The sequence below is a fragment of the Anolis sagrei genome, chromosome 7 (assembly GCF_037176765.1).
Source record: "Anolis sagrei isolate rAnoSag1 chromosome 7, rAnoSag1.mat, whole genome shotgun sequence".
In the NCBI taxonomy this organism is placed as follows: domain Eukaryota; kingdom Metazoa; phylum Chordata; class Lepidosauria; order Squamata; family Dactyloidae; genus Anolis; species Anolis sagrei.
In genome coordinates this window covers 15,029,271-15,043,343 of record NC_090027.1, presented here as the reverse complement: position 1 = coordinate 15,043,343, position 14,073 = coordinate 15,029,271, and the positions used below count along the sequence as shown (strand labels likewise).

The window sequence follows — 14,073 nt, the reverse complement described above, 5'->3', positions numbered from 1 at the left end:
GTCTAGGAGCAACGCTGTGATCGGAGGAGAAGCCCTTGAGACCCTGAAGCTCAACCAGTCCTTGGGAGGAAACAGAAAAAGGAGGAGACGCCACAGAGATGGAATCTCAGATTTGTAAGCCCTGCAGGATGGTACCCAAAATATATAAAAGCCAGAGGATAGAATCCAAGAGAAGGATGTCCAACAAGAAGACTTGGGATGAAGAAATGATAGAATTATTCTGTGACTATGATCCAGGTGAAAAATAACTCGTTACTTTTCTGCTTGGTGTCATGGAGATGTCATGGAGAAACTGAGGGGGGGGGGGGGATAGATTTAGAACAGAGCTTGTAGAAATTACTGTTCTGCACCACAGCAGGTGGTCCTGAGTAGAAGATTCTGGGATTTGGAGTCCGAACCATTTTTTCCAAGTTCCAGTCAAGTAAAGCCATATGCACAAACCCCAATAGCAACTTTTCACATAAATAAGTTCTAGAGCAGTGTTTCTCAACCTTCCTAGTGCTGTGACCACTTAACACAGTTCCTCATGATGTGGTGATTCCCTGTGCCATCACACCCAAACCCTATAACATTAAAACTAAGACGTGCTTCTCTCTTTATCTGGGTGAACCGCTGGGGGTCTTTCTTTGAAGCAATAACTCAATACTTTCAGCAACTGATGCCAGTCAAGATATGAACATCAACAAAATGTTTATTTAAGTTATGGATGTTGAATGCGTCATGGAGGAGGGAGGGTGTTCAGTCGGCCGAGGGGCCCCCATAGAAGTTGTGGTGGGGAAGGGGAGATACGGGCCTAGGGATCGTGGAACAACATTAGTAATTCCAAATCGGTCTCCTGATATGGTAAGTTGGTGTAACCAGGATGGCGGTCCCTCCGGATTGAAGGTGGTGCTGTTGAACGCCAGGTCTATCAATGGCAAAACAACTTTCATCCAGGATTTAATCCTGGATGAACGGGCAGATATGGCATGCATCACGGAGACCTGGCTGGACGAAGCTGGAGGTGTGAATTTGACCCAGCTTTGCCTGCCAGGTTTCTCTGTGCAGCACCAGCCGAGATCCGGAGGGCGGGGAGGCGGGGTTGCAGTGGTCTATATAGATTCCGTCCCTCTGACCAGGGGTCCCATCCTGCAGTCAACAAATTTTGAATGTGTCCATCTGAGGGTGGGTAACCAGGACAGAATATGGATTCTGTTAGTGTACCGTCCACCTCGCTGCACTACAGTCTCCCTGCCTGAGCTAGCGGGGGTGGTCTCGGACCTGGCATTGGAGCCGCAACGGCTGCTTGTGCTGGGGGACTTCAATGTCCATGCCGAGGCCGCCCTATCGGGAGCGGCTCAGGACTTCATGTCTGCCATGGCAACCATGGGGCTGTCCCAATGGGTATCTGGCCCCACTCACAGTGCAGGACACACATTGGATTTGGTTTTCTGCCAGGGATGGGAGGAAGGTGGCGGTGTTGAGGAGTTGTCCATCTCTCCGTTGCCATGGACCGATCACCACCTGGTCAGATTTAGACTTACTGCACCCCCCAACCTCTGCAGAGGTGGAGGACCCATTAAACTGGTTCACCCCAGGAGGCTTATGGATCCTGATGGATTCCTGAAGGCTCTTGGGGAGTTCCCCGCCACCTTGGTAGGTGATCCTGTTGATGCCCTGGTCGCTCTCTGGAATGGGGAGATAGCTAGGGCAATAGACACAATTGCTCCAGAACGTCCCCTCTCAAGTAGCCGAGCTAAACCAGCCCCTTGGTTTACTGAGGAGCTGGCAGCGATGAAGCGAAGGAAGAGGGAACTAGAGAGCGTGTGGCGTTTGGATCCGAGCGAGCCAAATCGAACACGGTTTGTGTCCTTTTTAAGGACATATGCTGCGGCAATAAAAGCCGCAAAGAAGACCTTCTTTGGGGCCACTATTGCATCTGCAAAGAACCGTCCGTCTGAACTGTTCCGAGTTGTCAGAGGCCTTTTAAAACCCACCACTCAGGATGGGAGCCCTGGTGACTCGGCAGCTCACTGTGAAGCCTTTGCTCAGTTCTTTGCAGACAAAGTCGCTTTGATCCACTCTGGTCTGGATACCATATTAATGGCAGTCTCTGAGGATGTAACACGAGCATCTGCTTGTCCAGTTTTGATGGATTCATTTCAATTGGTGAAACCCGAGGATGTGGACAAGATGCTTGGAGGCAACCACATGCATCCTAGACCCCTGCCCATCCTGGCTTCTAAAGGAGGCCAGAGGGGGATTGGCTGAGTGGGTGAAGGTGGTGGTTAATGCCTCCCTTCGGGAAGGCAAAATTCCAGCCAGCTTAAAACAAGCTGTAATAAAACCGCTGTTGAAAAAACCATCACTGGACCCCACTCAATTTGTCAACTATCGGCCTGTTTCCAATCTCCCCTTTTTGGGCAAAGCCCTGGAACGTGTGGTGGCCTCACTACTCCAGGCATTCTTGGTAGACACGGATTATCTGGATCCGGCACAGTCTGGCTTTAGGCCGGGACATGGTACCGAGACAGCCTTGGTCACCTTAGTGGATGATCTGCGCCAGGAGCTCAACAGGGGGAGTGTGTCCGTGTTGGTGCTGCTGGACCTCTCAGCGGCCTTCGATACTGTTGACCACGGTATCCTTCTGGGACGCCTCGCGGGGATGGGTCTTGGAGGCACTGTTTTACAGTGGCTCCGGTCATTCCTAGAGGGCCGGTCTCAGAAGGTGTTACTGGGAGACACCTGTTCAACCCCACAACCTTTGTCTTGTGGGGTTCCTCAGGGCTCAATACTGTCTCCCATGTTGTTTAACATCTACATGAAGCCACTGGGGGAGATCATCCGGAGTTTCGGAGTGCGATGTCATCTGTACGCGGATGATGTCCAACTCTGTCACTTCTTTCCACCTACTACTAAGGAGGCTGTCCAGGTCCTGAACCGGTGCTTGGCCGCTGTGACGGTCTGGATGAGTGCGAACAAATTGAAACTGAATCCAGACAAGACAGAGGTACTCCTGGTTAGTCGAAAGGCTGAACAGGGTATAGGGTTACAGACTGTGTTGGATGGGGTCACACTCCCCCTGAAGACGCAAGTTTGCAGCTTGGGTGTGATCCTGGACTCATCGCTGAGCCTGGAACCCCAGGTTTCGGCGGTGACCAGGGGAGCATTCGCACAGTTACAGCTTGTGCGCCAGCTGCGCCCGTACCTTGCGAAGTCTGACTTGGCCACAGTAGTCCACGCTCTGGTTACATCCCGTTTAGACTACTGCAACGCTCTCTACGTGGGGTTGCCTTTGAAGACGGCCCGGAAGCTCCAACTAGTCCAACGCTCGGCAGCCATGATACTAACAGGAGCGGAGCGCAGGGAGCATACAACTCCTCTGCTGCACCAGCTCCACTGGCTGCCGATTTGCTACCGGGCTCAATTCAAAGTGCTGGCGTTGGCCTATAAAGCCCTAAACGGTTCTGGCCCAAGCTACCTATCCGAACGTATCTCTGCCTATGAACCCACCAGGTCTCTAAGATCTTCTGGGGAGGCCCTGCTCTCGATCCCGCCTGCATCACAAGCACAGCTGGCGGGGACGAGGGACAGGGCCTTCTCTGTGGTGGCCCCTCGGCTGTGGAACGCCCTTCCCATGGACATTAGATCAGCTCCTTCGTTAATGGTGTTTTGAAGAAAACTAAAAACCTGGCTGTTTGAACGGGCATTCGGATAAACAGTGCAATGAATACGATGAATATAGGAATGGAATTATGGATGACGAATTGGATCACGATTCTAGTTACGAGACGTTAATGTGTTGTTATTGATGTGTCATTACTTTGTATACTATGCTGTTAATGGTTTTTAAATTGTATGTTGTTATTATTATTGACTTTTTGCTCTTGTTGTGAACCGCGTTGAGTCGCCTACGGGCTGAGAAACTGCGGTATACAAGCAAAATAAATAAATAAATAAATAAATAAATAATTTTCCAAAGTCCTTGGCAGACTTGGTAAAGTTACAACACAAACAGTCAATTTGAGACATAGAGATGTTCTTTCTTTCCCTTTTTCTTCAATTACTGAGGTAAGCGTTCTCCAAATGGTAGAAAAAATCATGTGATATTTCACCCTAACCCTGAGCTACTATGGTTAGAAAGAACAGGTCTTTCCCTATCTAAGCACAAGGTCAGTTTTGGAGATGAAGTAATGCTCAGTAGTACGCAATAACTATTTCTCTCTATTTCTCTATAACTCAGTAACTCAATTACTATCTCAATATCTTAATATCTCAGTTCTTGTGGGGTTTTTTGGGCTATATGGCCATGTTCTAGAGGCATTTCTCCTGACGTTTCGCCTGCATCTATGGCAAGCATCCTCAGAGGTGAGGTCTGCTGGAAATGGGAAAAAAGGGGTTTATATATCTGTGGAATGGCCAGGGTGAGACAAAGGGGCTTTTGTAAGTTGGGCTGGGTGTGAATATTTGTGTTTGTGGACAATTTCAACAGAAAGGAAGAAACCATGAAAATGAACAAAATCTGGCTACCAGTATTAAAAAATTCTAAAACTGCAACAGCAAAACAGCAGGGAGAAAAACAGGCAGGGACATCTAATCACCTTTCAAGAAGAGTTTGCTCCAGCACTGTCAGCCCATTGTATGCTAATCAAGGTGGTCAGTGGAAAGATTCACACCCAGCCCAACTTACAAAAGCCCCTTTGTCTCACCCTGGCCATTCCACAGATATATAAACCCCTTTTTTCCCATTTCCAGCAGACCTCACCTCTGAGGATGCTTGCCATAGATGCAGGCGAAACGTCAGGAAAAATGCCTCTAGAACATGGCCATATAGCCCGAAAAAACCCACAAGAACTGAGTGATTCCAGCCATGAAAGCCTTCGACAATACATCTTAATATCTCTCTATATATAACTCAATACCTATTCTATCTATCTATCTCAGTATCTCAATTGCTCAATTGTACTCACAATGGGCTTTTCAGAGCTACCTGCCTGGCCAACAGCACATCTGAGGCTCTTTTCTCTACTGAAGGAGGCAGGGGAGATTCCAAAGTGGAGATCTCAACCCCAGGGAAAATGGGTGGACTCCTAACCCAAAGAGATACTTTCTAAACCAATAACTGCAGAGGGCCTGCAGCCTGGCTTTCCAGACTCTGATACTGTTTAACTTCCAGGGTGCTGCTGGGTCTATAGCAACCCTGGGGAAATGCAAAGGAATGCTATCCCATGCAGCTAAAAGGCAATGTAAATCATGCTCCTGGAAGACGGAACACTCCCAACTATAAAATTATTTTTGTTGCTTCTTCACAACAGTAATTTTGCTACTGTTATGAATTGTAATGTCAATATCTGATATGCAGGGTCTATTTTCACTCACTGGACCAAACTTATTTATTATTATTTCTTTCTTTCTGGTATTTATATCCCGTCTCTTCTCTACCGCTGAAGCAGGACTCAGGACGGCTTACATTGGCAGAAATTCGATGCCGTTACATATGATCAATAAAATACAATAACCATTAAAATAAAACCATTTAACCATTAAAATACATAAAATACATAAGCCATTAATTAAACAGCCTTGGTCACCTTAGTGGATGATCTGCGCCACACTAAAACTGTATCCTCATGTAAATCGCCTTTCCAATCCATTTCAAACAAGTGCTGATTTATGTCTGCTGTCCGAAAGCCTGGTCCCACAACCACAATTTTACTTTCTTCCTGAAAGCCAGGAGGGATGGGGTCAATTGTATCTCATTTGGAAGTGCGTTTCACAGGCAGGGGGCCATGGCAGAGAAGTCCCTCGTCCCCACCAGCTGTGTTGGCACAAATATCCAACATGCCCAAATTTGAAAACTGGTGGATTTGGGTGGAGGTTGGGTTGATTTTGTCATTTGGGAGTTATAGTTGCTGGGATTTATAGTTCAGTTACAATCAAAGAGCATTCTGAACTCCACCAATGATGGAATTGAAACAAACCTGGCACACAGAACACCCATGGCCAACAGAAAATACTGGAAGGCTTTGATGGACATTGACCTTGAGTTTTGGAGTTGTAGTTCATCTACATCCAGAGAGCACTGAGGACTCAAACAATGGTAGATCTGGACCAAACTTGGCATGAATACTCAATATGTGCAAATGTGAACACTGGCGGAGTGTGGGGAAAATAGACCTTGACATCTGGAAGTTGTAGTTGCTGGGATTTATAGTTCACCTACAATCAAAGAGCATCCTGAACCCCACCAGCAATAGAATTGGGCCAAACATCCTACACAGAACCCCCATGTCTTGAAGGGACTCTCTGACGCGAGCTTCCCTCCAGCCTCACACACTCTTCCACGGCCACACATGCGCACCACGCTGCCATGCTCCAAGCACGCCTTCTCTCCCCTCCCCGCTTGGAGTTTCAGAAACAGGGGTTCCTAAGACCATCAGAAATATATGTTTTTGAAGGTCTTTGATGACACCTCTGAAACCTCCTCATGACTCCCCAGGGGTCCCAACTCCCAGGTTGAGAAATTAAAAAAGGGAAAATTCAAGGGTAGGTCTTGGTAATCTCCCTAGCATTGAATCGTGGCAATTCAAGTGGTGTCAAACTGTTATAAGTCTGTAGTGTGGATACAGCATTAGGTAAATGAACAAAATCAGAGAAATAAGCCATTCCCCATTTTGAATGTATTCTTTGCCAATTACAGCTGTAATACAAGATGTGACAAATTGTGGGTTCACAGAATGGACCTGATCAAATGACTCATACATTGCTTAGCATTTTCTTTATTAGATTACATAATGTGATGCAGAGATATGTTGTTGCTGTTTTTTTTGTTTTTGTTTTTTTTAGCATCTCCTCCACGTAGAATTAGGGCCCCTAGAGAAACCGAAGCCAGGCTGTTCAGAATTTGGGATGTGAGCCAGAAGTTCTTGATCCTGATGAACAATATTCTAGTGGCAACATCCCGAGATTCCATGACTCCAGGTGAGCAGTGAAACTCTTTAGTTCTATGTCTTGTCGAAGGATTTCATGGCCAGAATCACTGGGTTGTTGTGAGTTTCCAGGCTGTATGGCCATGCTCCAGAAGCACAACAACCCACTCTTCAGTTCTGTTGGTACTTCTCTGACCCTATTTGCAGTTTATGGATGGAATAAGAGCCATATATTCTGGGGAAGGGTGACAAGCAAGGCAAAATGTGCTACTTTTTAGTAGAATTAGCAGCCATCCTCTTTGCTTCTGCACTTCTCTTGCCTTTGTCTCATGGTAATGGTGTCACTGCCATTCCATTTTCATAGCAGCCGACAGTGCCAGCCCCGTTACTAAGTAAAGTGAAGCAACTCTTCAGGGTTTTTTTGTGTGTGGTCGTGTCAGTGGTGACTTGATAAACTGCAAGTCACTTCTGGTGTGAGAGAATTGGCCAACTGTAAATAATAAGAATAAGAATAAGAATAATAAACCTTTATTTATACCCCGCTACCATCTCCCGCAGGACTTGGTGCGGCTTACAAGAGGGCGAGCCCAAATATATCATAAAACATAACAACAACAAAATAACAATAAATAACTCATAACAAAGCAAAACAATACAATAATGACACAACACATTTTAAAAACCTGTGGCAGGGCAAAATGTAAGGATTAAAATTTTAAAATGCTGGGCATGTCCAAGGGAAATAGGATGGATAATTTAGGGATAGGTGGTCGTGCAGACAGTTCTAAATCTCTCGTAAAGTGCATTTGGGACATATTGCTTAGGATTCCTTATTGTGGGAAGGCACACTGGAACATCCATGTTTTCAAGCTCCTTCTAAAGACTGCCAATGTTGGGGCCTGCCTGATGTCCTTGGAGAGGGAGTTCCAGAGTCATGAGGCCACCACCGAGCAGGCCCTGTCCCTCGTCCCCACCAATCGCGCTTGCAATGCAGGTGGGATCGTGAGCAGGGCCTCTCCAGATGAATGAAGAGATCATGTGGGTTCGTATACAGAAATGCGGTCACGTAGGTAGATGGGTCCCAAACCGTTTAGGGCTTTGTAGGTAAGCACCTCCACCTTGAATTGGGACTGGAAAATGAACGGCAGCCAATGGAGCTCCTTAATCAGGAGGGTTGACCTCTCCCTGTAAGGAGCACCAGTTAAGAGCCTGGCCAATTTCTGGGCCATTTTCAAGGGCAGCCCCATGGAGAGTGCATTACAGTAGTCCAATCTGGAGGTGACTAAGGCATGGACCACTCTGGCCAGATCCGCCTTCACGAGGTACGGTCGCAGTTGGTGCATGAGTCTCAATTGTGCAAAGGCCCTCCCGGCCACCGCCGATGCCTGAGCTTCAAACGTAAGTGATGAGTCCAGGAGGACACCCAAACTGAGGACCAGGGAGAGTGTAATCCCGTCCAGCACAGGTTGCCACCCTATACCTCGATCTGGTTTACGATTGACCAGGAGGACCTCTGTCTTGTCAGAATTAATCTTCAGCTTGTTCCTCCTCATCCAGCCAGCCACAGCGGCCAGGCACTTGTCCAGTACCCGTAAAGACATTGCCCAGGAGACGCCCAGATGTTTTGATGTGTTACATCCCGTATAGACTATTGCAATGCACTCTACATGGGGCTGCCTTTGAAGACTGTCCGGAAGCTTCAAATGGTCCAACAGATGGCAGCCAGACTGTTAACTGGAGTGGCACTCAGGGAGCATACAACTCCTCTGTTGCGCCAGCTCCACTGGCTGCAAGTCTGCTACTGGGCACAATTCAAAGTGTTGGCGTTAGCCTACAAAGCACTAAACCAGGGGTCCTCAAACTAAGACCCAGCCCTCGCTCAGGGTCAACCTAAGTCTGAAATGACTTGAAAGCACACAATAACAACAACAATCCTATCTCATCAGCCAAAAACAGGCCCACACTTTCCACTGAAATACTAATAAATTAATATTTGTTAAAATTGTTTTTAATTTTAATTATTGTATTGTTTTAAAATGTTTTTTGCACTACAAATAAGATATGTGCAGTGTGCATAGGCATTCATTCATGTTTTTTTTAATTATAATCTGGCCCAACAACAGTTTGAGGGACTGTGACCTGGCCCTCTATTTAAAAAGTTTGAGGCCCCCTGTCCTAAACGCTTCTGGCCCAATCTACCTTTCTGAACGTATCTCCCCTTATGAATCATCCAGGACCTTAATATGATATGGGGAGACCCTGCTCTCGATCCCGCCTTCATCACAAGTACGGTTGCCAGGGATGAGAGACAGGGCTTTCTCAGTGGTGGCCCCTCGGCTATGGAACTCCCTCCCTAGGGAGATCAGATCGGCTCCCTCCCTCTTAATGTTTCGGAGACAAGTTAAAACATGGTGGTTTGAGCAAGCGTTTACAAATGTGAAGTAACTGATATAGGAAATCGAACGACTTGATGATGGAAATGGACAATGCTTTGATAATAAGGAGACGCTAATGATGTTTTTTATTGCTTTTGTTGTGTTTTATATTGTTTTAATGTTTTAACCTGTATTATGATATTATGTGTACTGATTTGTTGTAAACCGCCTTGAGTCACCGACTGGCTGAGAAAGGCAGTATACAAGTACAGTAAATAAATAAATAAATAAATAAATAAATAAATACAGTAAATAAATAAAATGTGTTGCCATCCTTGTGGGAGGCTTCTCTCATGTCCCTGCATGAGGAGCTGGAGCTGATAGAGGGAGCTCATCTGCGCTCCCCCCGGATTCAAACCTGCGACTTGTTGGTGTTCTGTCGCGTGCTGGGCCTGTAAAAAAATTCCTTTAGAATAGGACGTGCAACCTTTGCCCAGTGGGAAACTAGGGGGCCCAAGGAGAAGTTCTCAGAGGTTTCCACCACAAATGATCTTTAGATGGCTTGTGAAGTATAACAAAGTCTTTTATTAAAGAACAATCAAACAGAAACTTCTCTTGTCTTCAGTAAAGTTAAGCAAATGATTCCAAGCTTTTAGGCAACTGGTGAATTCTTAATCTTGCCCACGAAGGACAGGCAACTGTCTTCAATAACTTCTTCTTTACTTTAAATGGAAAATCCCCTTTATAACTTCTCCCAGGCTGACTGTAATCTAACCCTTACTGATGTGGGCTTCGCTACCGGGTCGAACTGCTTCTCGAACGCCGAGTGGACCTACCAGTAAAGGCTTAGATGTTCTACAGCTGGAGTTCTTTGGTCTTTAGGGCTGTTTCCCTGGAAAGTCTTTGCAGACTCTTAAAACTGTTCTCCCCTGGAAATTCTTAAGGGTTGAAGCTTTTGTACAGGGGAAGCTTGCACACGTCCTGTACATTAGTTTTCCTTGCTGAGACTAACTAAAAAATGGCTCCCTTCCCTTCCCAATTGCCCTGAGCAAGGGACGGGAACAAAACGATGATGGACAGGTGACTTGCCCTGTGACTGCAACCAAAAGAAGCCACCTATCTGTAGAGTCCCTGAAACCTAGGACTGCAATCAAACATTTAATACAAAGCAAATAAAGTTGGAGCTCCTGGTACAGCTGTATCAGAACAGTTGGTCTTCAGTCCTGCCGGCACAGGGGTTCAACCCCAGAGGCAGACACCACCGGGGGCTCCTAACTCTTCAGGTAAGAAATGCTAGGAAGAATGGCCCTATAAATACTCTCGAACCACTTGGCTATTTATCTTTGCTCCTGTGAAACATTCACTAATAAATCTAAACTATTAATCTATCAATGATTTAATTTTCATCCACATTAGTTGACTTGCAGAGGATGCTTTTCATTCTCTTATCAGTTTCTCTTTCATTTGTTTTTCCCCAGAAGAACTTTTGGCTGTGCTTCCCAACAACTCACTCGATCCAAGTCTGCAACCCATCTTTATGGGCCTCAGTGATAAAACCCATGCTCTCTCCTGTATGGAATCTGGTGATGGCGAACTTTTGCTAAATTTAGTGGTAAGTTTCATTTTTTACTGCAAAATCTATTTTATTTCTGTATTGTCGAAGGCTTTCATGGCCGGAATCACTGGGTTGCTGTGAGTTTTCTGGGCTGTATTGCCATGTTCCAGAAGCATTCCCTCCTAACGTTTTGCCCACATCTGTGGCAGGCATCCTCAGAGGTTGTGAGATCTGTTGGAAACTAGGAAAGGGAAGTTTATATATGTCCAGAGAGGAAGAAAGAACTCTTGTCTGTTGGAGGCAAGTGTGAATGTTGCAATTGGCAACCTTGATTAGCATTGAATAGCCCTACAGCTTCAAAACCAAAAGTCAGGTTTAATGCTCACCAAACCCTTCCTGGTTGCTGCCTGGGGGTATCCTATGTTGAAAGGTGTTAGCTGACCCTGATTGTTTCTTGTCTAGAATTCCCCTGTTTTTTGAGTGTTGCTTTTTATTTATTGTCCTGATTTTATAGGTTTTTAAATACTGGTAGTGGTATAGAGCTGGAATTTAGGGGTCTTTGCCAGGAGGCAGAGACCAATCAGACTCATCAAAGAGTTTGTTGCCCTGACGAGACAGAGAAGCACCCAATATTTTTCCTTGATTTTTCCCAATAAAAGGTCTCACGAAGTTGAAGGAAGCGCCACGGAGGTTTATTCAGCTGAAAAGGATGCAGAGCAGCAATCATTCGCCAAGCAGAGCATGTGGTTACAGAAATAAATGGCATTTTTATAGAAAATACAGAGTTATGGGTTTCAATTCTCCCCGCTCCCCGCCCTCTGCCTGGCTGAAAAGTGATTGGCTGATGCCCCAACAGCTGGAAGGAGGCTCGGCCACCCTCTGAGTGTGTGGGCCAATCAGAAGGCTCCTGCCACTTTGGGCGTTGGCAAATCAGAAGGGAGGGAGGCGGGACAACGGAATACAATGCATTCTTGAGTGGATTATGGAAACTCAGGAAATGTCCAAATGCCTGGTGAGTCCTAGAAAGGCCTGCAAGCCAGGCTAGTCTAGTGTCCTGTGATGGGTGGCAATAAACATAATCCGGGTTTTCTTTAACAGCACAGACAGGGGAACAATGGGGGCAAACTTCGGTGGATGTCTTTAGTGAGAGGCTGAATGGGTGAAAGGTTGGGAGAGGGTAACTTTTCGAGGGTTTCCCCTTATCCCATGAAGATATGATTAAGAGTTTGCTAATTGGTGACTTCCTGGGTGGCCAAGTACCTCCGAAGCCAAAGAATATCACCATGCAAGGGATGTCTATAGATAAGAGTTCTTTGTGATGGCTAATCCCTGCCCCTCCAGGATCAGGGCAACTTCCTTACACATTTTTCCTCAAGAAGGGGGCAAAAAGGGTCAGGGCAAGGTCAAATACATGAAGGGAAATATAGAAATACAGGAGAAAATATGAAAATATAGAAATCATAATACAGAGAGTAAACCCAACTACCCTCCCCCAGTGTCCATAAAGGGAAATATATCCATGAGGGGGAAAGAGAGTCCCTTGTTTGTGAGATGGGGGACCATGAGGAGCCCAGGTGTGTCTACACATTTGGGCATATTGAGTATTTGTGCTAAGTTTGGTTCAGATCCATCATTGTTTGAGCGCACAGTGCTAGGTGAACTACAACTCCAAAACTCAAGGTCAATGCCCACCAAACCTTTCCAGTATTTTCTGTTGGTCATGGGAGTTCTGTGTGCCAAGTTTGGTCCAGTTCCATCGTTGGTGGCATTCAGAATGTCCTTTGATTGTAGTTGAACTACAATCCTAGCAACTATAACTCCCAAATGTCAAGGTCTATTTCTCTCCAAATTCCACCAGTGTTCACATTTGGGAATATTGAGTATTTGTGCCAAGTTTGGTCCAGATCTATCTTTGTCTGAGTCCACAGTGCTCTCTGGATGCAGGTGAACTACAACTCCAAAACTCAAGGTAAATGCCCACCAAACCCTTCCAGTATATTCAGTGGGTCATGGCAGTTCTATGTGCCAAGTTTGGTTCAATTCCATTGCTGGTGGAGTTCAGAATGCTCTTTGAGTGTAGGTGAACTGTCAATCCCAGCAACTACAACTCCAAAATGACAAAATCAGCCCCCCACCCCACCCCACCAGTATTCAAATTTGGGTGTATTGGGTATTTGTGCCAAATTTTGTCCAGTGAGGGAAAATACATCTTGCATATCGGATATTTATATTATGATTCATAACAGTAGCAAAATTAAAGTTATGAAGTAGCAACACAAATAATGCTGTGGTGGGGTCAGCACAATATGAGGAACTGTATTAAAGGGTCATGGCATTAGGAAGGTTGAGAACCACTGGCCTAGGCAAAAGCAAACTGATGCAACCTCTCCTAGCATGTGTGTTTTTCTTCATTCATAACTTTTGCCACCTTGGCTAGATTCTGATGTCACTCAGCCACATATTTCCTCCTTTTTCATCTCTCAAATGTTGGAGAGTTGTATGCTATAAATGTTGGAAAAGTAAAATAATTATGGAATGCAATAGTTAAATTTTTCTGGAATGAGAATAGCTTCTAAGGGGGGGGGGTTATTCCCTACTATTCCTTAACTGCACTATTTTCCTGATACATTTTATAACACTTTCTTTCTAACTTTCCATGTCCTTAGGAGAGAAACATTTTGGACCTTTATTCAAGCCACGAAGAATCCAAGAGCTTCACTTTCTACAGCCGATCTAATAACCAGGAACAGACCTGCTGCTTCGAATCCGCAGCGTTTCCCGGATGGTTCATGAGCACTTCCACCGAAATAAACAAGCCTATCCGCTTGAGTCGTGAAGGAGGGCCCGATATCACAAATTTCTATTGTGAGAGAAAGGACCCTTCGGACTAGAATGGAACGTTTTGTATCGGAAATTAAAGAAAAGGATTTTTTAAAAATACAATTGTTCTGATATATTTTGTGTTTGGAAGAATGGAGGTTTAGTAGCTTTGGCTGGATTCCGAAATGTAAATTACATCTCTGTATATTGATTTACATATGTTAGAATTAGAACTGGGGAGTTTTGCAATATCCATTTGCAATATGTATTTGTAATGTGTATTTGCTTTCAAAGACAATGCTTTGAAATGTAAGATCCATTTTTTGTCGTGTCAGGAGCGACTTGAGAAACTGCAAGTCACTTCTGGTGTGAGAGAATTGGCCGTCTGCAAAGATGTTGCCCAGGGGACGCCTGG

At 45.4% G+C, this 14,073-nt stretch overlaps 1 protein-coding gene across 1 annotated transcript; it reads left to right on the top strand.

Moving 5' to 3' along the window:
- Nucleotides 1-13,759, top strand: LOC132782711 (interleukin-36 receptor antagonist protein-like). Its single transcript, XM_060787601.2, has 4 exons — nt 1-237; nt 6,826-6,960; nt 10,762-10,895; nt 13,505-13,759. Exons 1-4 carry the CDS (start codon nt 99-101, stop codon nt 13,727-13,729), a joined length of 633 nt encoding a protein of 210 aa, XP_060643584.2. The 5' UTR covers nt 1-98; the 3' UTR covers nt 13,730-13,759.
- The last annotated feature ends 314 nt before the right edge of the window (nt 13,760-14,073 follow it).

What these genes read in the sequence shown, in the direction of transcription:
- LOC132782711 (XM_060787601.2), top strand. Translation starts at nt 99, where the DNA reads ATGGAATCTCAGATTTGTAAGCCCTGCAGGATGGTACCCAAAATATAT. An exon ending in ATTCTGTGACTATGATCCAG is followed by an intron (nt 238 to 6,825) that starts GTGAAAAATAAC and finishes TGTTTTTTTTAG; the next exon opens with CATCTCCTCCACGTAGAATT. An exon ending in CCGAGATTCCATGACTCCAG is followed by an intron (nt 6,961 to 10,761) that starts GTGAGCAGTGAA and finishes GTTTTTCCCCAG; the next exon opens with AAGAACTTTTGGCTGTGCTT.